The sequence below is a fragment of the Zootermopsis nevadensis genome, unplaced genomic scaffold (assembly GCF_977971745.1).
Source record: "Zootermopsis nevadensis isolate Lab colony 2312 unplaced genomic scaffold, Znev_1.0 Znev_ptg000023l, whole genome shotgun sequence".
Taxonomy (NCBI): domain Eukaryota; kingdom Metazoa; phylum Arthropoda; class Insecta; order Blattodea; family Termopsidae; genus Zootermopsis; species Zootermopsis nevadensis.
The window spans coordinates 760579-782958 of record NW_028259155.1 but is presented as its reverse complement, the minus strand read 5'-3'; the positions used below and the strand labels follow the sequence as shown (position 1 = coordinate 782958).

At 36.5% G+C, this 22380-nt stretch overlaps 1 protein-coding gene across 6 annotated transcripts in view; it reads left to right on the top strand.

Moving 5' to 3' along the window:
• The window catches only part of LOC110834095 (cell adhesion molecule Dscam2), a 55221-nt gene extending 33088 nt beyond the window's left edge, over positions 1-22133 (top strand). For 3 of the 6 annotated variants that reach the window (XM_087354287.1, XM_087354285.1, XM_087354286.1), the window contains 22 exons: positions 1007-1168; positions 1927-2217; positions 2810-3085; positions 3838-3957; positions 5121-5279; positions 7969-8116; positions 9315-9463; positions 9939-10070; positions 10796-11126; positions 11226-11398; positions 11756-11902; positions 12571-12741; positions 13165-13461; positions 14006-14275; positions 15036-15476; positions 16280-16420; positions 17785-17934; positions 18209-18349; positions 18576-18715; positions 19117-19264; positions 19402-19492; positions 19877-22133. In XM_087354287.1, the coding sequence (XP_087210413.1) occupies positions 1007-1168; positions 1927-2217; positions 2810-3085; positions 3838-3957; positions 5121-5279; positions 7969-8116; positions 9315-9463; positions 9939-10070; positions 10796-11126; positions 11226-11398; positions 11756-11902; positions 12571-12741; positions 13165-13461; positions 14006-14275; positions 15036-15476; positions 16280-16420; positions 17785-17934; positions 18209-18349; positions 18576-18715; positions 19117-19264; positions 19402-19492; positions 19877-20060 (4262 nt within the window). In that variant the 3' untranslated portion in view covers positions 20061-22133. Of the gene's footprint in view, positions 1-1006; positions 1169-1926; positions 2218-2809; positions 3086-3837; positions 3958-5120; positions 5280-7968; positions 8117-9314; positions 9464-9938; positions 10071-10795; positions 11127-11225; positions 11399-11755; positions 11903-12570; positions 12742-13164; positions 13462-14005; positions 14276-15035; positions 15508-16279; positions 16421-17784; positions 17935-18208; positions 18350-18575; positions 18716-19116; positions 19265-19401; positions 19493-19876 lie in introns of those variants that run through there. The other 3 variants (XM_087354288.1, XM_087354289.1, XR_015536630.1) reach the window with 3 other exon arrangements.
• Positions 22134-22380: the final 247 nt, after the last annotated feature.

The following is a 22380-nucleotide window of genomic DNA, read 5'->3' as shown; positions in this document are numbered from 1 at the left end:
GTTTTTCAACTTTTCCACAAAACTGGTTTGGCCCCCATTCCAGATCACCTAGTATTGATCTCCATCGGATCTCATAAACCGTTTTGAGAAACCGGAATTTGGTGAAAACACGAGATTAAGCCACGTGGCTTGTTACAATGGAGAGCGACACGTGGTATACCGAGAAACTTTTAACACTAACGTCACTCGTTAGTGATAAGACGCCTGAAGGAATTGCACTTATGGCAGTGTTTGTCATTAACATCGTTTGGTATTTTTCGAAATATGAGTTAAAATGGTGGAAACTGCACGGACAATCAAGAACATTCTGGTGAATTATAAAACACCGCGAAAATTTTGCACCCCGTTCGTCGTGAGTGTTGAGAGTGAGATCCACTTACGAGGCTTAAATTGGTTACTGAATCGGTTATATTTTCATTTACCGCAGATTTGGGACAATTACTGTGAGGTAATAGAGAAAAGTTAACGAAACCTTTACTAGGGACGTCACTAAAATATAAGACATTGAACTTGAGGTGGCCATGGCCCCAGGATTCCGAAATCAAGGGGGTCCCAGTTTCCTTCAACCAGACATCGAAAATGTTTCTTCTTATCGCCGTAATATTTCGCGAGTCGACTCCGACGATGACCTAATAATTGATCGGACTTTCGAATACAGACATCATGGACGCTCATCATGTAGGAACACGTGGGGGCTTGGAAGACAGGAAAATATTCGCAGAACCATACAGAACTTGGTCTGCTCGTGAATTAATAGCCGAAACGCAACTTAAAACCGGCGTCGGATTAAAAAACACGTGGTCCAAGGCTGAGAAATGAACAGCATTTGGAGTAGAAATGATGTGAGCTACGTTCAAAATTCCAAAATGAACATTTTAAACAATTTTTTTTAATTTTATATATATCAAGCATTTTTTGAAGCACTTAGTCGTGAAATAAAAATGTAAATTAGAAAGTGTTTGAGTACAAATTACGTATTATTGATAACGATCTTCCATTTATGTAGATGGTCGTATGTTACCTGTGAATCACCGACAGACAGTTCATCCGAATGGCACATTAACGGTAGAAAACTTGCAGAAGAGGGCAGACCAGGGTACATACACTTGCCAGGCGAGGAACCGTCAAGGTCTGTCTGACAAAGGAAGTGTAGATATCAGTGTAATGGGTAAGTTTTGTAAATTATTATTTTGAAATTTGACTTCTTCTGGTACTCAGAAATTGTACATATGTGGCTTAAATGCTACTCTCTGCTGAAACATTGATGACTTTGGTTCCTCGAGAGGGACACAGAGCCAAAACTTGGTCATAAATGTCTTCCTACTTTGTTCCTGTTCATCATTTTAAGAAACGTAATATTTTGGGCCCAAATATTTTGGAACGCGAGAGGAAGTTATTATATTTTCTACTAATCTAGACATTATACTGAACTAAATGAGTAATGAATGTGATAGCAATGATGAACGCTAATAATACACTGCAGTAATCTATCAGAAGGAGGCACCAAGTCATTAGCGTCGCCTGGTTTTACTTTCTCAGTCATGAATTCATCTTGACAGTATTTAAATTTCTGATTTGACTTATGCTGCAATCTTTACGCTCTAACTTAGTGCAGAAATAAATGAGTTTGAAATTAAATGGTCATAGCACTAGGGTACAGGAAATTTATTGGTGCTGCTAATTGTTAATAAATTGAAATTAATGACCGCGTTAGGCTTTGATCTGAACCGTATATTTTAAAATACTCTGTACAACATTACATGAAAGAATAATCACTAATTTGATTTTCCTTGATACATACCATTTTTGAGCGCTGGCTGTTTTGTAACAAAAAGTTTCTAATAATTTTATGGGAGGAGCTCCACAGGAAACCAACGTACACCTCGTCTGTTGGGGCTATTATATGATGTGATGCCTCCATTACAGAGCCACCCAGCATTTATCCATTTTCCATTGAGAGCGGTGTCCGGTTGGGTGAACGCTTGGGGTTGCAGTGCCTCGTAACAAAAGGAGACATACCGCTTTCAATCCACTGGCTCAAGGATGAAGATGAAGTTCTGAGCTTGGAACTCCCTGCACTCACAGTGCGCAATCTGGGGGAGTTCAGTAGTACTCTGCTGATAGAACAGCTGAGCGTGGAGCATGGCGGACGCTACACGTGCCAAGCCAGCAATCATGCTGCCACGACTTCCCACTCGGTCATGTTGGCAGTTAATGGTACCTCACCTGCAACTTTTCCCCACTCTCTTAGCTACTTTAGGGAATTGTGTTGACAGCATTGGACACCTAGCAGCACAGCACATGGCCCATTTTCCATCCAGCTGTAAATTGGCACTCCACATTCTCTTACTGCCTTTACATATGTTTCATACATGGTTATAATGCCTAGTTCGTAGGTAGTGGGGGAACATATTACTGATTTCAAGGAGTAAAATTAGAATTTTCAAAAATTAATAAGTCATATAGATTAATGGAAAACATTTTCTTGTATCCGATGTGACTGGCCATAGTTCTCTTTCAGTTTATGTAAGAGTCAGTAACTTCGAATACATAAACAGTTCTTGAAATACATTGGTTCATTTATGCATATTAATGTTGAAACATGTGAAAGTAAATGGCAGCGTGATTCATTTTCTGTTACATTAATTTGAAAAAGAAAGCACCGGATATAAAATGAAATTTATGTCGTGATGTGCCGATTTGCATGACAGATGGATCGGCCCACAAGGCGCACTGCACTGGCCTGCTCTGCCCCACCACCTGCACACAGCACTTGCACTCTTGCACCTTGCACTCTTGCACATTGCAGTGCCCCCCGAGATCACACCGTTCGCTTTCCCGAAGTTGGCTGAAGGGGCGCGGGTCCAGGTGGCATGTACGGTGCACCAGGGGGATTTACCGCTGAATCTGACATGGCTGAAAAATTGGTCACCTCTCCCAAGCCACATGCGCATCACACCATTCGACACATACTCTAGCATTGTGTCGATGAATAGCGTCAGGCGTGGTGACAGCGGCAACTACACGTGCGTGGCCAGCAACTCGGCAAGAGTCACCACGCACACAGCACACCTCACCATCAGTGGTAACTTACCTTGCTCCTTCCTGTCCCAGCCCAATGGCTTGTTCAGAATCACTCATGAACGCGACATGATCGAGGGTCTTTTTTCTGGTGAATAAGTGTAGTTATAAGAGAGCTTGAAATTCACTGCGTACCTATATACATGTAAAAATGGTATAATGAGCCTACATGTCAAAATAAACTGCATTCTTAATTTAACAAAATTTTTGGTATATAATATGAAAATTACTCTATTGTGTACATATCACAAGGCTTATTTTTTTGTTTTGGTTCAAAATTACCTAGTTTCATATTTCACTTTACGATTTTCTTTTAACCAGATGTAACTCAACATAGCTTAGAGCACAGCATGTCTCAGTCTGTCCTTGAACCCTCGTAGTTTTGCTGACGTAATGATATTTCTTTATTCTTATGTAGCGGCAGTGTTCCTTTAACTGAGTTTTTGTTGAAATAGGCTGTCATGAAACTGCATGTTCATTATGAATAGCCAATTTGTGTGTCTGTGTGTGAGTGCGTGTTCCTGTTGACAATTTTTATATTCTTTGTCACTGTGGTACCTCATAGTGACCACTTCATACCGAACATTGTTCGTCGTGTTACTTAACATTAGAGAGATGTTTTATATCGTAGCCCACTTCAAAGATTGGTATTATTTAAAGGTAATCAGTGAAATGGATTTAATTCTCTCTGTACACTGATTTCTTGTAGTAGTTTCTTGAGAAATTACATTTTATGTAATATTCTGGGTTTTCCAGTGCCCCCTGAGTGGGTGGTTGAACCTGAAGACACCAATGTGGTTGCTGGGCAGGCAGTAGCATTGCACTGCCAGGCTGACGGCTTTCCGCTGCCTACTGTCATTTGGCGAAAGGGACACGGTAATTATTGCTTACTAAATAAGTTATGTTTAAGTACAGGCAAATGACTGTTCCACTGGCATGACATAACCAGCTTCATGGGAATTAATCAGCCTTGAGAAGTTGACAGTCCCTCTTATATGAGACCTACCTTCTTTAGTGGACCCTTTCTTGAAACAGATGAAATCAATCCACATAATATTTCCTTAATATCCATTTTAATACTTTTCTTCTTTGCTTACATCTGTGTAATTGTTTCTTACCATCAGGATTTATAAACAAAATTGTACGTAATTTCTCGCCTAGCCTTCCTATCATGTAATGGAGCGCGAAAAATCTTATAATTCTTCATGTAAGAACTGATAAAATAATGCAATGTATAACCAATGATATTTGTTGATATATTTGTGGTGGTTCATTTGTTGGTTGGTTTCAATTTTTAAAATCACTATTTACAAAGACAAGTAATAATTTTAAACTTTGTTACACTTTTCAGAGTATATTTTTTTAAGTATTATTTTAGATTTTTATGTTGTTTTTGGCAGGCATGCTTACATACGTGTGTATATACGCATGCACGCACATACATAGACACACACACACACAAATACATGCACATAAACTGCACGCATACCGAAATAAACAAACCATATATACATATACAAGTTTATTACATTCCATCCATGGATCCTTAAGTTAGGTGACAGATGACGATAGTACAGTACATATTATAAACAAAGTGTTCACATAATTAGTGACATGTTCTCATTTTTATCAACGATACTGTTTGAATATGATATTTTATTAGTGAATAAAGGTTTATTGTCATGCATAAGTGGATTATATGTCATATATTATGCTTATTGATGAAAAATGCAGAATAACAAAATATATATCTGCACTACAACTTTGACTATAATTTTTTGTAATCAGCACACCAAGTTTTGTCATAAACAGCTATTTGTATAGAAATTTTTTTAAAAATTTGTTGTTCTTTATTATATACAATTAAGCTACATTAGAGTATTAATTTCACTCATGGGTCAGAATGAATGAGAATACATTTTTTCCCATTTTATGAAACGTTTCTGTAAAAAAAAATTAAATTGTCAGTACAGATTTTCTCTTACTGGAATATATTTCTGTGCCTTATCCTTGAACTTGTGTATGCTCAATTTGGTCAGGTAAACTTGCTACTCAATTTGATGAGCTGGAAGTCTCTCTGAAAAATGGTACACTCCTAATTCAGGATGTCAAGGAAGAGGATGAAGGTTACTACATGTGTGAGGCAAACAATGGCATTGGTGCTAGTCTCAGTGCTGTGGTTTTTTTAACAGTTAATGGTGAGTGTTCCCTCAGACCTGGAATTCAGAATCCAGATTTCAACCACAAGTATTTGCTGTGGCTCTATTAGCATATTTTCAGTGCAAGAATCTATTATATTGATACTTGAGACATTATATTTCCTGAAAAAGAACTCTACGTAGAACCTGTAGATGTAGTGTAAAGGTAGCATTTACAAGAATAAATTTATCGCAGTACCATTCACAATATTCTAAAAGTTCTGCTTAATGAATTTGGGTGTGCATCATACACGGGCGTGTGATTTGAGTTCCACGAAGTGCTATTTGTGGAAATATATTATCCATATCAGTTATCTTGTGATCATAGAGCAGGAGGGCAGGGACAAAGAATGGTTAATGCTCTACTAGATACACCCTGTTTGGAAAAAAATTGAGCTCTTTGATTTTCCTAAATCTGAAACCATGAGTGATGTAAGCCTACACATGGTGTCATAATTCCAGTCATTCCTAATATCCTTGTATTTATTTATATGTGACTTCTTTATACCTTCCATTAATTACAGTTATTTATGCCAGATGTGTATTAACAAACAAACAAAAATGTGGACTCAAAGTTTAAAATGTGATCTACGTATCAACACTATCAGTCCTCTATCGTATAGTATAATCAACCAGGGAACATAGATGGACAAGCCTTTACCTCTGTTTTTAAATGGGACTTAGCCATTTGTCTCGGAAAAGTATTGTCAAACTTTTCTTCAAATTAGACCAGCATATTTGTGTCTTTGCTTAATTGGCATTTGGCAAAAGTAACTAAGTAAGTAAGAAGGAGATTTTGAATGACTGGAATAAATTTTGATGCTAGCTGTTTATTAAATCACTTTAACTTTTGGATTTTGAAAATTCTAGGTACTTCAATCTTTATTTACATTCAATATTTGATTATCTTGAAATGGCTGATAATAACAAGAGAAATCTTGGCCTACAATTTTTTTTACACCTAATGCACTCTGTATTATAGTCATAATTTTTAAATTCTTGAAGAGCTTATTCAATTTTTGCAGGACTGTTTTGCAAAATGTTCTTTGTTAATTCACAGAATGTTGTTTCTTCATCAATGTTGCTCTCATCATCATCACTCACAGTTTTATTAAGGCCAAGCTATCGGTGAAAAGTTTTAATTTACTAGGTATCATGTCATCATTATCATGACACTCCATCAACTCAAAATATTTTCCCTCCACCTCATCAAAAGCAGCCTGCATTGCCAAGGTAATGCACTGAATCCATTGCGGTGCAAACTCAATGACGATAAAGTCTTTCATTATATGTGGCAACAATTTTCACCACGCAAAATGCATACGTGTCACTGGCACATCTCCCCACGCTTCGATAATGGTATAAATTACATCCTTGAAGTTTTGATTTTTCAAAAATTATTTTAATTTGATTTATTTTCTCCGTCAGCTGCTTCTGTTAATTTTGAAAATATTCTGCTTGATAGTGATTCTTGAAGGTTTGGCTGTACGTGATCTCCCAAATGATGCAGTACAAGGAGTTTATGTCTGTAACCATCATTTTCATTTCCACCCAACAGGACCGTGATTCGATCCTCGGCGGCTTTAAATCCTGGAGCACAGGCTTCTTCTTTTGATAAGTAAGTTCAGCTTGGCATTATTTCCCAAAACATCCCCATCTCATCAAGGTTGAAGATTTGTTTTAGTGAGCACCCCCTTTCTTCAACAATTTCCTTATCTTCTTCAGGAAATATAGAAACTGAAGCTTCATCCGCACTACCTCTAGCTCCACAAATTTTTAGGTTGTGGAAGCTGTGCCATTCTTTTAAGCAATGGGCGTTAAACTTCGTCACTGCTTTAGGAGCATAATCGTTCATGACAGAATTGTAAATATTTGGAGCTTTTCCTTGATATTTGTGGCATCTTCACATGATTTTCATTTTTTTTATTCTGTAGCCAAATTGAAAGAAATTTTTCCATTTTCCCACATTACTTCTGTTCTCGTTTCCGACATTCTAACAGCACTTATTGTGTTACACTTGCACAACTAGATTTCATTCTTTCTGCAGTGTTATGAATGTTCCTGAATGTGGATTCTTGGATTCCCATGCAAAGAATGTTGCATTTTCTCATTTCTTTTATAACATTGAGTCACATCTAATTTTGTCTCTTCAAGATTTATTTATATTCTTGCTGTCTTTACCCATAGTTGTTTCGTACCAATAACAGGATACCTCTTATCTTTTCAACATATTATTATGAAAATATTCCAAGGACTAATAATGAAATAAGCCAAAAAAATGTGCAAGAATATTAACAAGCACTTGAACACTGCCAAGGAAGTGTTGTATTGAAGGTTATGTTATCCCCTAAAGAGTGCCAGTAGTAGATTTGCAGAACAGGTTACATGGCTGGGTCATTTTCTCTCTCTCTCTCTCTCTCTCTCTCATATTCCTCCTCTGCCACATGTACAGTAGTCAATGCCCCTCCTCCCTGCATCTTTCAATTGGCCAGCAAGAAATTTGTGAAAAATTATTTAAATGAAATTAAAACTGAATATTATTTTTTAAACTTGCATATAATGAAAAATACCTGGGTTTGTATATGGCGTTTTCTGAAATACTTCAGATTACATTTGAAAATTAAACAATAACTAAATGCTCATATTTATTTATTGAGTACATAGTATTTAATAGTCTCTCGGCTTGCAGCTTTGCCTCGGTTTGTGTTATCTCTAAGACGGGAAGTAGTGAGACGAGGAGAAATGGCCGCATTGTTGTGTGAAGCAGAAGGAGATATGCCAATGCAGATAATTTGGCATCACAATGGTATTCAAATCTCTCATGAATTGAATGAAAGGTAAGTGAAGTGTTCTTTTACAAATTTGTCAGTTGGTGATTGTTGATGTTTTGTCTATTAGGTACAAAATGAATTGCATGCAGACAAAATACAACATTAACAGAAGATTCTACATAAGGTCACAAAAAATGTATCTTCATTTGAATGCATAATTTTGAATATCATTAATTTGTCATAATTGAATTTTTGTAACTTGGTTTTTCTTCTCTTGGGAATTACTACCAAATGACAATAAACCTTTATTGATACTTACGTCTCTCAGTATATTGGAAGAATATTACCACAGCACATCAGGTTAGTTACGCTCACAGGTTGCAATATTATTTCTTATATTTAACTTGAAATTAATAAATCAATTATTACTGTGCCATTTGGGGCCTTCAAAACAGTTTTACATATCATTTGTTATTCATTTAGAGAAATATTTATATCTTTTCCACATTTTGATATACTGTAAGTATAAAATAAGAACATGGCAGTGTGCAAAACTGTCATTCAGCTTTCAGTTTGATAGTGAAAAATTTTATGAAAAGTTTGTTTTCAGTTTTATATCTTTAATTTTTCCTTAAGTATTCTCAGGTATTATATTTTAAGTTCAAGAATTAAAAATTGCAACTTTCTATTTAAACCAGAGGCTGTGTCACTTCATGTTATGTTTGTTCAAAGATCTTCTGCAATATAAACTTTCAATGAAAAATCTATTTATCCCAGTTGATTTTTCACATTTATAATCCTATAATAAGCTAACATATTTTTCATTACTCTTTACCATTTTGATGCAAGTCATGATAAAGGCATAACGCTTTAATATTTATATTTTAATGTTACGTAATAGGTTATATTAATGCCTTGTAGCGTTAGAAGAAAATATTGTCTTACCCTTCTGGTGTGTGGCAGTGTCTGGTGGAGATCAGCATTGTTTGGAGTCTCCATTGTCATGGGACAGTACCTTTCCTTGATCATTACTGCAAACATAAACCATCTCCTGGCAATAACATATTTAAGAGGAACCAAAATTTGACACCTCTATTTGTTGTGTCTCTGAGTAAGTCACTAAGCTGTGTTTCTGTGTTGACGTTGATAATCAACCTATTTCATGAGAGCTGTAAAATCATACCATAAATGTTTCCTCCTTCCACTAGGTTTATTAAATTTCCATAATGGGATACTGTAAAGCCATTACTTATTATTTCATTAGGTTTTATCTGAAGGAGAGTCATTTGGACTCTTCAGCCATGTCACAGATGATGATTCACCGTGCAGTAACTGAAGATTCTGGAAAATATGTCTGCATCGCATCAAATCCATTTGGAAAGGACGAGACAGTTGTTCAACTCTCTGTTCAAGGTACGATACAGTTGCTGGAATGAGGACCTCAAGTATATTCGTCACAGACACCAGACTGAGATTCTGGGTGTCAAAGAAATTTGGGTAATAATGTATGGGATATCAAGGGCAGGGGATGTAGCTTATAAAGGAAAGATAGGAAATGCATACAAACTTTATTTGGAAATCCTGGTGAGAAGAACATACTTGAGAGAACTAGGCTACATGAAAGGATAATATGAAAATGGATCTTAAGGACGTGGGGTATAAGATGTGGACTGGATTTAACTTTCTCAAAATAGTTCCAATAAGTAGCTGTTCTGAACATTTCATTAAAGATTATAGGTTCTTCACTGGGTCTTTCAGTATCTCAAAGATTCTCTTTCATTTAGTTAGTGAGTTTTTGTGCCCGTGAGACAGACTGTAAGTTCCTGGTTACTTATTTACCTAATTATAGTAAAAGTAAAGATTAATTCTTCAATGCATGCATTTACAGATGTACCTGAACCACCAATTGATATTCGTGTGCTGGAGTGTGGAAGTCGCGATGTAAAACTGGCCTGGAATGAACCACAAAATGGAAACAGCCCAATCCTACATTACGCAGTAACATCGTCACAAAATCCAGGTGAACTTTCTCAGTATCTTAAAAGTCTCCAAGCGTATTGAGATCTTGCCCAGCTTTTATCTCAATTCTGCTTGCTTTATTACAATCGCCTGCAGTTTTGCTTTCATTGTTAGATGAGAGCCAGTCTCAAAAATTACCTCCTGTTCAGTTTATGTTTTATTGCTCAAGATTCGTGCCATTTTGACATGAATAAAATGCACTAATTAAGACCTTCAACATACTTTATGTAATAAAATTTATGCTTCTTTATTTGGAGACGTATTTTTGTATAATTATACCATTCTCAGGCCAACCAGGGGTCAAAATGGAATTTAAATGTATTTGTACCTTATATTTGCCTATGAGACCCTCAAATCTCATTTTAATCATAATGAATTTTTATAGTGTGATATTGTTTTGTACTGCTTCACTGTTTATCTAACATTTAATTCATAAATTACAGCACTGCAGTTGTAAATAATAGAAAAGTGGTCAATATAAATATATATATATATTATATATGATTATAAAATTGTTGTAATAAATAAGGAATCTTATTATTTAGGTACAATTTGTATTAAAGAAACCTCAGGCAATACTAAATATATGCACTATATGAGTTAATCCATGTTGAGATAAATTGTTCAGCAGTTATATGTAATTTTCCTTGTAAAATTAACATGTGACCTTGATAATCTCATCTTTTGTTGTGACCTTTCACAAAAATGTGCTGGTAACAATTTCAGAAGATTTTCCGGAAATAAAAAACAACCCTGTACTGCTGGACTTCAAGCAGGAAACATCTCCATCAGCACCACAGCCATGGGCTAGGATCACCGATCTGCAACCAGCAACGACGTACTACTTCCGGGTGACTGCCTTCAACCAGCTTGGAGCCAGTTCCCCCAGCCAAGCAGTGAGCATAATGACAGAGCCCGAAGTACCATCTGGTCCTCCTCGGAACCTCGCCGTGATTGCAGTGGGCCCACACGCGTTGCATGCCACGTGGAACCCACCTGAGCCGAATGATCGCAATGGGCAAATTCTTGGTTATTACTTGGGTTATGTACAGCTTGGGTGAGTGTATTTCAGATGAGTGGGGTTTTTTTTAAATCATGATAATGATGTAACAGTTTTTCCTCAAAAAAACTAATTTCTTATAACATACTACTCTAGGCTTGGAGTTGAAGACCGCTACAAATACATAACTGTGAAAGAAGATGATTCAAATAGATGGATTCTGGAAGGGCTGCGTAGTTTCACCAAATATAAAGTGACTGTTCAGGCTTTCAACAATGTTGGAGCGGGACCGGCTAGTTCCGGAGTAATAGCAGTCACAGGAGAAGCAGGTCAGTGTAGACACCAGAGGACGAGTCCATTTAAACATTTTAGTTAGCTTTATTTTAACTACATCACGAATGACAGCTGTCATTCGCACTTACCTCTGTCTACTGAAATATTCTCGTAAGATAATATTAAAATTTAAGCAAAAGGGGCCCATGGGATGACCTAGAACAAGATGGTTCATCCAGGTACAAGAAGACTTCAAAAAACAGAGGGAAAGATTGGCAAGAAATAAAAAGGAAAAAGTTAGTGAACATAGAAGAGATGGGAGACATTTTGTGCGTTGACCTACGTAAGAGTGAAACGACGTCGAAAGATGAGGAATATATAGTTATACACCCAAGTTCATCCCTTTGTTACAGCACCGTCATCCCCACCACATGATGTACACTGCAGTACTGTCACATCTCAAAGTTTGCATATGGCATGGTCTCCGCCCCCTGTTGCGTCACGAAATGGAGTTATAACTGGCTATCGCATTGCATATGAGAAACTTTCTGCTTCAGCTGGTAAGTACAGAGAAGTTTCCAGATATTAAGTGTAGAAATATCTTAAGTGAAATATTAAAACTAGAATATTACATTTTAAGAAGATGCAAACGTCTAAGTATATATGAGAAATTTATTTTACCTATTTTTTTAAGAGACTATATTAGGATTTCTAACAATATTTGAAATATTATATTGAGTACTCTGTATAGCATTTTACCATGCTATTACATGCTAATTTTTGTTCATTATTTGTACTATAAGTTCCACTTTGCTGTGTCACATTTTTTATCATACTATGACAAATGAAAATGTGTGTGTGTATAATTAAAAATGTGTGAATTTTTCATGAAAACTGTAAGCAGGTTTAATTTGGAAAATTCTTGCTACTATGTGCAATAAATGAGTATTTGAAAATGTGAATGTATCACTGGAGTATGCCTTTACACTTTTATTAATAATGTACAAATACAAAAAGTTGCACTTATTGTTTTGTATTAATCTTGTAAATTGACAGAAAGAAACTCTGCTTAGGAATATTGCGCTGTCGTGGTAGAATAAATTCATTCCATGCTTACTTTACTGTATATCCATGGAATTGAATGTGAGGAGCTTTGGGATTAACTGTAATCTGGTGTTTTTGGTCTCTTATAATGGATTTTATGATATTTCATAATTTTTTTTTCAAGGTTTCAAATCCCTAGATGATGATACCATCATTTTGGAAGTTAATAATAAATTGTCTACTGTATTAGTGGATATGGATAAATATTGTAACTACTCTGTTCGGGTGACAGCGATGACATCCATTGGTACTGGACCATGGAGTGAATCTGTGACTTGCATCACAGCAGAAGATGGTAAGAGTTTGTTAAAATTACACTTTCCTGCAGTGCGGTGTCATCGGTGGGTTTACGATGAGCAGCTATCCAAACTATCTAACTCTCCAAAGACCAAATAATAGCAGTCAGAATGTCAGAGTTGTCCCATGCAGTACATAGAACAAACTAGAAAAACGTTTTCAAAAGATTTTCAGAACATTCTGTGTACAAGATATCCACAGTAATAAAAATAGCACAAATTTTTCATAACATGTATTAAATACTTGGCATAATTCTTTTTAAAATTTATGATTTTGAAAACAGCTAAAGGGGATAATTACTTAACTAGCCTTAGAAATATATTTCTTTGGAGCTACAAAATAAGTTATACAAATGAATAGCACTTGTATTCATAATTATAACCCCATTTTTCATATACATTATCATAAATCTTACTTGCAGTCCCCGAGTCACCTGCGTCTGTCAGGGTGGCCCTCAGTTCTCCCCGTTCAGCCATACTGGGTTGGGCCCCACCAACCAGAAATAATGGTGTACTTACTCACTACAATGTATATGAACGGGAAGTTCGTCACGGTGTACCGAAGGACCCAGTTATTCACACTGTACCCCCAACAGGAACTCATTATGAAGCTGACCAGCTACGAGAGAAAAGTATTTATGAGTGGTGGGTGACTGCAGTGACACATGTTGGTGAGGGACCAAGCACCCCCGTTGTGAGTCTAGCTCCCAGCTCTAGAGGTAAGTGTATACCGTAAGAATTATTGTGATTGTCCTTGGCATAATGGAACTATGTGGTCCTATTTTGCTGTGGTATTATTAACAAATGTATATATTCACAAGATCATAAATTCTTCTAAAGGATTCTTAAGATTTATTTGTAACTGAATCATAAATGTTAAGGATTTGATTTTTGAACCATTATCCATCTGAAATTCACAGAATTCTTTTGTGTATTTAAAATGTTTTTCCCCAAGAAGTCATTCTTTATTTATCTAGGAGGCTGCAGTATGTTTGGCAAGTTGGTAAGATGTACTACACAAGGAATAGATACAGGATTTTGGTGGAGAATGCTCTTAAAACACAATTTTGAAGACCAAGAAGAAAATGTAGGATAACATTAAGAATGACCTTAGGAAAATAGGTTGTGGGAATAGGACTGGCTGAGTATTATGTTCACTGGCAGGGTTAGGTGTTAGTACTGCTGAGCGTCCAGAATGTTCGCTACTTGGTTCCTCTTTTTCTCTCTTTTGTGTTGTATTATATAATATCTCATTTGTTTCAGTCCCTGCAGCAATTTTGTCGTTCCCCGCAATTGTGACTTCTCCCTGGAAGACAGATGTCAATTTTGATTGTCGTATTGTTGGTAATCCCTATCCAGAGATCTTCTGGACTTTTAATTCTAACAGAATTGAAGCTGGACAGCGCTCTGCTATCTTCCCTAATGGCACACTACGCCTGCAGTCTGTGTCCCCTTCTGATGCAGGCAACTACTCATGCAATGTTCATAATATCCATCATTCAGAATTGCTAGTCCATGTGCTTAGAGTTCTTGGTGAGTATTTTTACAATTAATGAATAATTTGACGTGACAGTTGTTGTAATGTAGACAGTTCAAGAAACCAGTACAGACCTCTAGCACTGTGATTAGAGAAATAAAATTAGGGAGGATGAAATGAGGGGAGCCTGTTTAGTTGAAAATTCTAAAGTAAGGAGACAACTTTGAAGACCTACACGCAGATGAAAGATTCATAAAGAAATAGGGTGTGAACTAAGTTCCTCTGGCTCAGGGTAGGGCCAGATGATGGGCTACTTTGAACATTTTATTGGACATTTAGATTTAATACAAGGTAGAAAATTTCTTGGCTAGATGAGTAACTACTAGCGTCCTGAGAAAGATTATGATTAATGGATTTATAGTAGAATACTGGGCGAGTGGGTGGATGTTTGACTGCTATTGTGACAAGAAAATCTGTACGAATAAAAACACCACAAATACCTGAGAAACAAAAATGACTTTAATGATCTGGATGACTGAGTTTCATTTCAAAATATGGTGTAGGAATTTTTCTCTTTGCCACCAGTAAGACCAAACTGACTCTGACGCCCACTCCTATCTAAGGTTACCTGTTTTTCTTTCCCCAGGTGTAAAGTTGGTAGTTCGTAAAGCTTGCCTCTCATTTTCGTGTAGCGCCGAGATTAAGAATGAGTGGATCTTTACCCCTCTACCTGATAATGTCTTGTTGATGTTCTGATTAAACACAGGGACAGTTTTACCTTACTGAGTTCATATAAAAATGTTGCTTCCCTTACAGTTCCCCCAGCTCCTCCGACCATAGATATGATTACCGCTGGCTGGTACAATGTGACGCTCCAGTGGGTGAATTCTGGAGCCTCAGAACTGTTGCATTTGGATGGCTACATCTTGCACTACAGAGAGGTTGGATCAGTTCAGAATCGGTGGATTGAGACGCGATTGCCTAGGCATTTGCTGTCTTATTCAGTGGGTGGACTGGACTGTGGAACATTGTATGAGTTCTCTTTGGCAGCCTACAATATGGTTGGTGAGGGGGAAGCAGGGCCCATAACAGAAGTGTGGACCTTAGGAGACAAACCAAGTGCGCCTGTCAGCGCAGATGCTATTTCAAGCTCCTCTCATGCTCTTACCCTACATTTTGAGCGCTGGAAAGATGGGGGATGTCCCATTTCACATTTTGTTTTGGAACGTCATACTGTGGAGCAAAACTGGAGCATAGGTACTGTGGTGGTAACCTGTATGTCAAAAATGTAAGCACAGGGAGTGTAAAATATACAACATTTGTATTCAAGGTTTTAGGAAAATTGGCTACATTGGAGAATACAAAACTCAATGCACGTCAATTTGAGGTTGTTTTTTTTTTTTCATATATGATGTCCAAGGCCAGTGGTTATCTACATGAGAGTGCATATGTCAGCATCTGGCTAGTAAATAGAATTTCAGGGCCACTAGTACTATTTCTTACCATATAATCATTTCACTCAATTGTGATATATCTAATAATATAAGTAATAATTATGTTAGACTTGAGGTTCTCACAGCAGTGAGTATGAAGAGTTCCGTCTTCTGGGTTGTTGCGCTGTGTAGTCTGACGTAAATCTTAATAATTATGTTGCTTTTTTAACATTTGGGGATTTGTCAGTTAAGAGTTAGTTTTTAAAGTTTAAAAATGCTATTAATCTCTTATAGTGACATGTGGGATATGACCCTGGTATTAGTCATATCACATTGTTTCTAGTGAAAGCATCCATTTTTAATTTGTGTTTTGTTAAAATTATCTGTAGTAGAACATAAAATGTCTTATTTCTGAAAGCCGGAGTACACGTTCCAGTTAACTAATTTTCTGTAATTTACCACCATGACACCACACAGTGGTCACCTTATGAACTATCAGTTGCCACGTAAGAAAATACCAATGGACAAGTGCGGCTGAGCAGACATCGAGGTTTACCGAGGGAGAAATGGATAAGATTGTTCAAGAGTTTATTATATATGATTACTGATTGTCTGTTTTGTTGACAGTAATGGAGCGTGCTCCTCCGCTAGCCAGCTATACAATCTCAGGTCTTAAGCCAGCAACATTTTACAGACTTCGTGTAACTGCGCACAATAGACATGGAGCGACTGTCACTGTGTTCCAAGCTTCTACACTCACAGACAAAGGTGCTGAGTAATGACATCGAATTTTGTACTTTATGTGACATTATATTATCTTCAGTCATGAACTTTCCTTGTATGTTGGACCCAGCGGAGAATAAATAACAGGACAGTGACAAAAACTTCATGCTGCGGAGCTTTGTACATTCTGCTCTTCACCAGACATTGTTAGGGTCATCAAACCAAGGAGAATGAGATCTATGGGGCATGTAACATGCACTGGAGAGAGGTAACAAGTTAGGAAATACATGCATAGATTTATAATTGTGGGATCCTTGCCAGAATTTGATTTTAAATTTCCAGGAAATTCCTGTAGCAGAGTCTGCCACCCAGTCACAGCCTTGTATCAAAATGCATGTAGATTTTCATGAATAGAGCTCACTATTGCTGCCCATTTTAACCACGATTGGAATTTGTGACAAATTTTAGTAAAACTTGTAGAATTTTATGAAAATATAAGTGGTTTAAGAATTAAGTAGGTTGACTGGTTCTTTTGTTATTACATTTAGGCAGACATGAATAGTGTGACCTTTAGTTGTGAATGCACTTTAAAAGCACACAAAACCTTACGTGATACGAGGGGGAAAGGTGTGTATGTGACTGGATTCATCAAGCTCAGGACTGGATATAGTGCAGGCTGTTCTAAACACTTTAAAGGTGAGGAATTACCTAACCTAACCTATCCTTTTGATGTGAGGGTCAGTCCCTCATTTACCCCAAGGCCAAAAATGACAGGCCATCTGAGGTCTTACTGGTTGTGCTTCAAGGTGACTGAGGAGCTTGATGGTCCCCTTAGTGAGCTCTATATAAATCTTGTACCTGACTTCATTTATTGCTGTTGAAAAGTCCCGCTCGACTTGCAAGATGAGTCTCTGGTGTTTTGGCTCTGGGTACTTAGACACCTCTCTCCAGCAATTAGCAAAGTTTGCCCATTCTGTGCCTGAATGTTATTTAGAATGAATTATACTGAAATAACAAAACTCCTTATGTATTATGATAATATCGTGAATATATATTGCTTTTTCCTTTAGTATTTAACATTTTGGCACCTTATAGTGATTGCTTTCTTACTATAAAGGTATTATGATGACCTGTTAGTAATACCAAAGATGGAACACTGTAAGAAATTATTTTAAATATAGAATAAAAATAAATTAAATAAATGATTAAGGTTCAAAAACTGACACAAAAGCAGAACCAACATTACATGTCAAAGTTCTATATCCATAATTATTTTATGACATATAAGCAGTAATGTGTTGCTGTACCTGAAGGACAAAACAATGGGATTTTTTGTAAATATGTCATTAAAACATTAAGAGAAGACAAATTATTTTAGACCTTTAAAGATAAATTAACTTGTTTTTCAGGTGTTAGCATTGGTTCTGAAGATGTGAGCTTGGAGGTTGGACCAGTGGATAATCCATTTTATATGTACCTTCGTGTAAGTCTACCAATCTCCGTGAGTCTCCTAGCACTGGTGCTAACCCTGACCACTGTTGCCATCTGTCTCAGGAGAAGTAAGTTGTTCATCGCATGTGATAGCCGACATACAGATACGTGTAACCATTTCCATTTGCGCTATTTTCATGAATATGAACCAGGAAAGAGCCCCTGACTTTGGTAGCTCAAGAAAAACATTCCTGTCCCTGTTACAAATTATAACATGATTTTCCAACCTGTATGCAGTCACCATATTGTTATTTCTTCATCTCTTCCCACAATTTACTAGCCTTAATTGTTACTGAGCAACTTTGGATCCACTGGAAAATCAATCTATATGTTGTGTTGTAGAACCAGCAAGCTGCAGTGATGTTGCTCTGTCTCGACGGGATGGGAATGCCCCTGTCAAACCAGAGTCCTACAGTGTGTTACCAAAACATGATGGGGAACCTCATTTGTGTGGTACTGTCATTGAACCTGATGTTACGCCTCGTAAGTTATAAATAAAACTTTTACGGGGGAATTCGTGGAACTTGATTATCATACCTTGTAATATAGAACCTTTGGGTTCCATAAAAGTGGTGATTTCCTGTGACTGTTAGGTTCTCAAGGACTCTGCTCTGTGGAATTCTTTACTGATTTAGTTATGACTAAATTAAATTATTTATATGTATAATCTTAATTCCAAAAATACTAATGCTTAAAATTCTATTTTCAGAATATGATGATGACATTTATCCGTATGCCACATTTCAAGCTTGGAAACCTACCAGTCAAGTGTCAAGTCAGAGGGGCTTTCAGACCTTTGTATATCAGGGGTCTGATTCACCTGATGTCAACAGTTATGCTCCAGGGGAGGTGAGTAGAGAATGAGATTCATCATCGGCAATCTCAGAATCTTGTCGGTGGGTGCATCTATTGAGCAGGAGTAATGTCTGTCCATGTAGTCTGGTAGACATTGACCAATGTTTTAGAGGAGCTTACTGCCTCCATCATCAGGGTGCTGAGTCTCCCTGATCATGGATGCAATAAGTGTCCCTGAAATGTTGGTCAATATCTACCAGACTACACAGCGTAACATCCCAGAAAGCATCCATCTGGCCTGTCCTGTTTCTAGCTTCAAAAATTATGGTCTCACTATATTAATTTATTTTAAATTGCAGTTTATTGAAAGCAGATGTCAGCTCTGAGGTAATTCAGATTTGTCCTGAAAATGTTGGCAACTGAAACACGTTTGACTAACAGTAATGTCCCAACAGGTTGAAGGTGATGAATATTCACGTGTTCATTCATCAGTGCAATCTGACGCGGAAGAGTACGACTCTCCAGGTTCAGACTCCGATGGGCGTGCGGACAACAAATCTGTCAGATTTCAATCAGCATATCTACAGAGCAACATACGACACAGTAAGCCATTTGTTTAAAATAATCAATTTTTTTTTAAAGTTTGTCAGCATGCTGTAGTTAGCCACATACAATTAAAAATATATTAAAAAAAATTGAAGGCTATAATGATTTCAATAAATTGGCATTAAATATTACAGGTCGCCTTGTCAGTGTTCTTGAGTCATCAACCTCAAATGAGGCTTCTCCTTCTCCTGATAGAAGACTTCATCTAAGCAAAAACTGCATCAAGTAAGCATTCACAGTACGACCCCAGTGCTAATTACTGTTTTAAGGAAACTAAGTCTGTGGAGTAGAGTCCTTTAAAAGTGAATATATTTTTAGGTTGCCAAGGATAAGAAAACAGCCATCTTCAAATACCTGCCTCCCTCATTGCGTAGAGTGTATATGATTAATCTAGATCAGAAAAGGGTCCAGTGGCAAGCTGTTGTGAAAACAGTGAAGATTCTTTGGGTTTCAAAGTTTTTTTTCTTTCTTTCTTACAAGCGTGCAACTTCTCAAGATGAACTCTGCTCCATGCAGTTACTTGTCAGTCAGTCAATGACTCACTTAGTCAAAAAATTAAAAAGGGTTCTTGTCTGAAATGTAGATTGAAACTTTGTCCAAATATTTCAGAAGTCATTCACCAAAGAAGAAGTTTGCTGACAAAGTCTGCAGCGAAACGAAGGAAACTGCTTTCACTTTCCCAACACCAGTTCAGACGCCTACTCGGACGCCATGCAAACAGCAGGAAGAACGGTGCGAAACAGAATGTGCTATTGGTTCTCCTTTCATGGCCCCCATACATTACAGGGTGTAAGTCATCTTCAGTGCTACATTCCAATTTTGTCTTGAACAGGAGTGAGCGCAAACTTGTGGCTTGACAATAGTATATGTGTGTGCAGATCCATATATAATTATTTGTAAGATATTATATATTTATTGACATGTATTTATATAACAAAAATATTGCTTATAAGTTAAACAGTCATAGTTGATATTATAAAGGAGCAGAGTAAAATATGCAGATATTTTATATATTTATATATGTCTGATTTGCTGTTAGACTGATTTTATGAAATTATTTCTACAGTGTGATTCAGAATACAAATGGCCAGACTTTAAGATTCTGTTAAATGAATAATTTAGAGCAGAAAATGTAAACATTTGGCTGAGTTATCATAGCAGAGAGGACAATAGACGACATCCACATCAGAGATACAAGTAAAATGCGAGGATCTTTGTAGGTCTTGCATGATTTAAAGGTTAATTTTCAAAAAATGTGACAGGATATCATAATTGGACAACGGTGATGAATAGAGCAACTATTTATTTACATTTTCTGTTCCAGATTATCTCACTATCAGTCTCTGTAAATTGAACATATGAATTTGAATCACCATGTATATCCTGAACAATATTAAACAGCCCTGAAATTAACACAATTAAAAGGTCAGTAACAAATTGGCAAATTTTCTAGATGAGGGCATTAGTACAATAAGGAAAAGAAAAATATTAAAATATATTTATTGTATTTTTACAATCATATTGAGAGTTGGTGTGTTGCAACTTTACAATCATACTGGCTGTTGGTGTGCTTGAGTGGCGGTCATTGAGATCATCAGAATTAGTTTCCAGATGAAAATATATATATACAGCGTGATATTAGCCATTCATTCTGTGAATTTGCTCTGAAATCAGACTGATGACAATCTGTTATGTTGTAAGTACCAACTATCATGCAGAGTCCTTCTTGAGACTCTGATTGGCACTCTGCAAATTAAGAAATTCACCATCATCTATACAATCTGATGGTGCATTACAATTCACGAAAAGAAAACTACACTATAATATACTGTAAGAAGTTATTCCCTGAAAAAGGCAAGCCAGGACAAAATAATGCTGAAATGTAATTTCCAGCCTTAAAACCAGTTATTGACAGTAAGGGATCAGATATATGTTTTCAGTACATGCTCCTTGAATGTAGCTTTTTATAGCCAATTTATTATTTGTGTGGGTCAGGTGATTCTCTGTGGCCAAACTTGTAACTTCTTAATAGTGAGGTTATGTGACAAATATTAGTTGGGTGACAGAATGTGTGCCTTCAGGCTTCAGCACGCTCACTGTGTGGAAAAGCGTGAACTACGACAGAGTACGTTATATGTTGAAGTAAAAATATATGAAAACAGCAAAAGTAAAATTACACAGTGATGTTTAGTACTTGGAGTTATAACGGACATTTTTTGCGTCTTTTATCACAAACACTTAATGCTGGGCTGTGTGGCAACATTTTGATCAACCAGCTACATGTAAGAGAACGTTACAACTTTTCAGTTATATTTTTCATATCAGCAAGATATTTACATTTACCTCTTCTCATACTTGCAAATCATGTAATTGGTATTGTGTAAAACAGTTTTAAGTTACTGCTTTCCTAATTATACTGCAGAAAAGTAATTGGATGTTATGTAAGAAATGTATTTAAAAACAACATGTGCACCATGATTCTTTAAAAATTTTACCTCAAAGATTTGTATATTTCTGAAATGTATTACAAAAGCAACCAAAATTTTATTTTTAGATTTCTCTCATTTTACAGTCCAGCATATTAAAGCAGCCATTTTTTGTCAGTCGCCAATGTTGACACTAAAGTGGGAATGGTGGTTAATTTAATTTTTTATGTTTGGATATATTTTTATTTATTTATTTATTAAATTCCCACATGGTGTGAGAAATTCTTTAATTAGGAGAAAAGAGAAAGGAGAATTGTGAAGTGTGTATCCATACTTAACAACTCTTATTACAGTGCCATCTTACGTAGAATTCGTTGTTAGTATAATAATTTTTTTGGAGAAAAATACATACCAGGATTTATATAAAATTGTCACATTCATCTGCTGTCCAATTACTTCTGTTTCTACCTTAACAACTATATCAGTTGCCATTCCCTTTTTCACAATTACTTGCCCCATTAACACATCCTCAATATCTTAAAATTTTACTCCCTTCAACCCTTTCACATTTCCATGTATTTAATTCCATTTATTATTGACACAGTGCCAGCTGACGGGTTTACCCCATAAAAGGGAGGCATTTTTGGCAGTATTTTGCTGTGTTGCAGTAGAATATTGTTCTCTGTA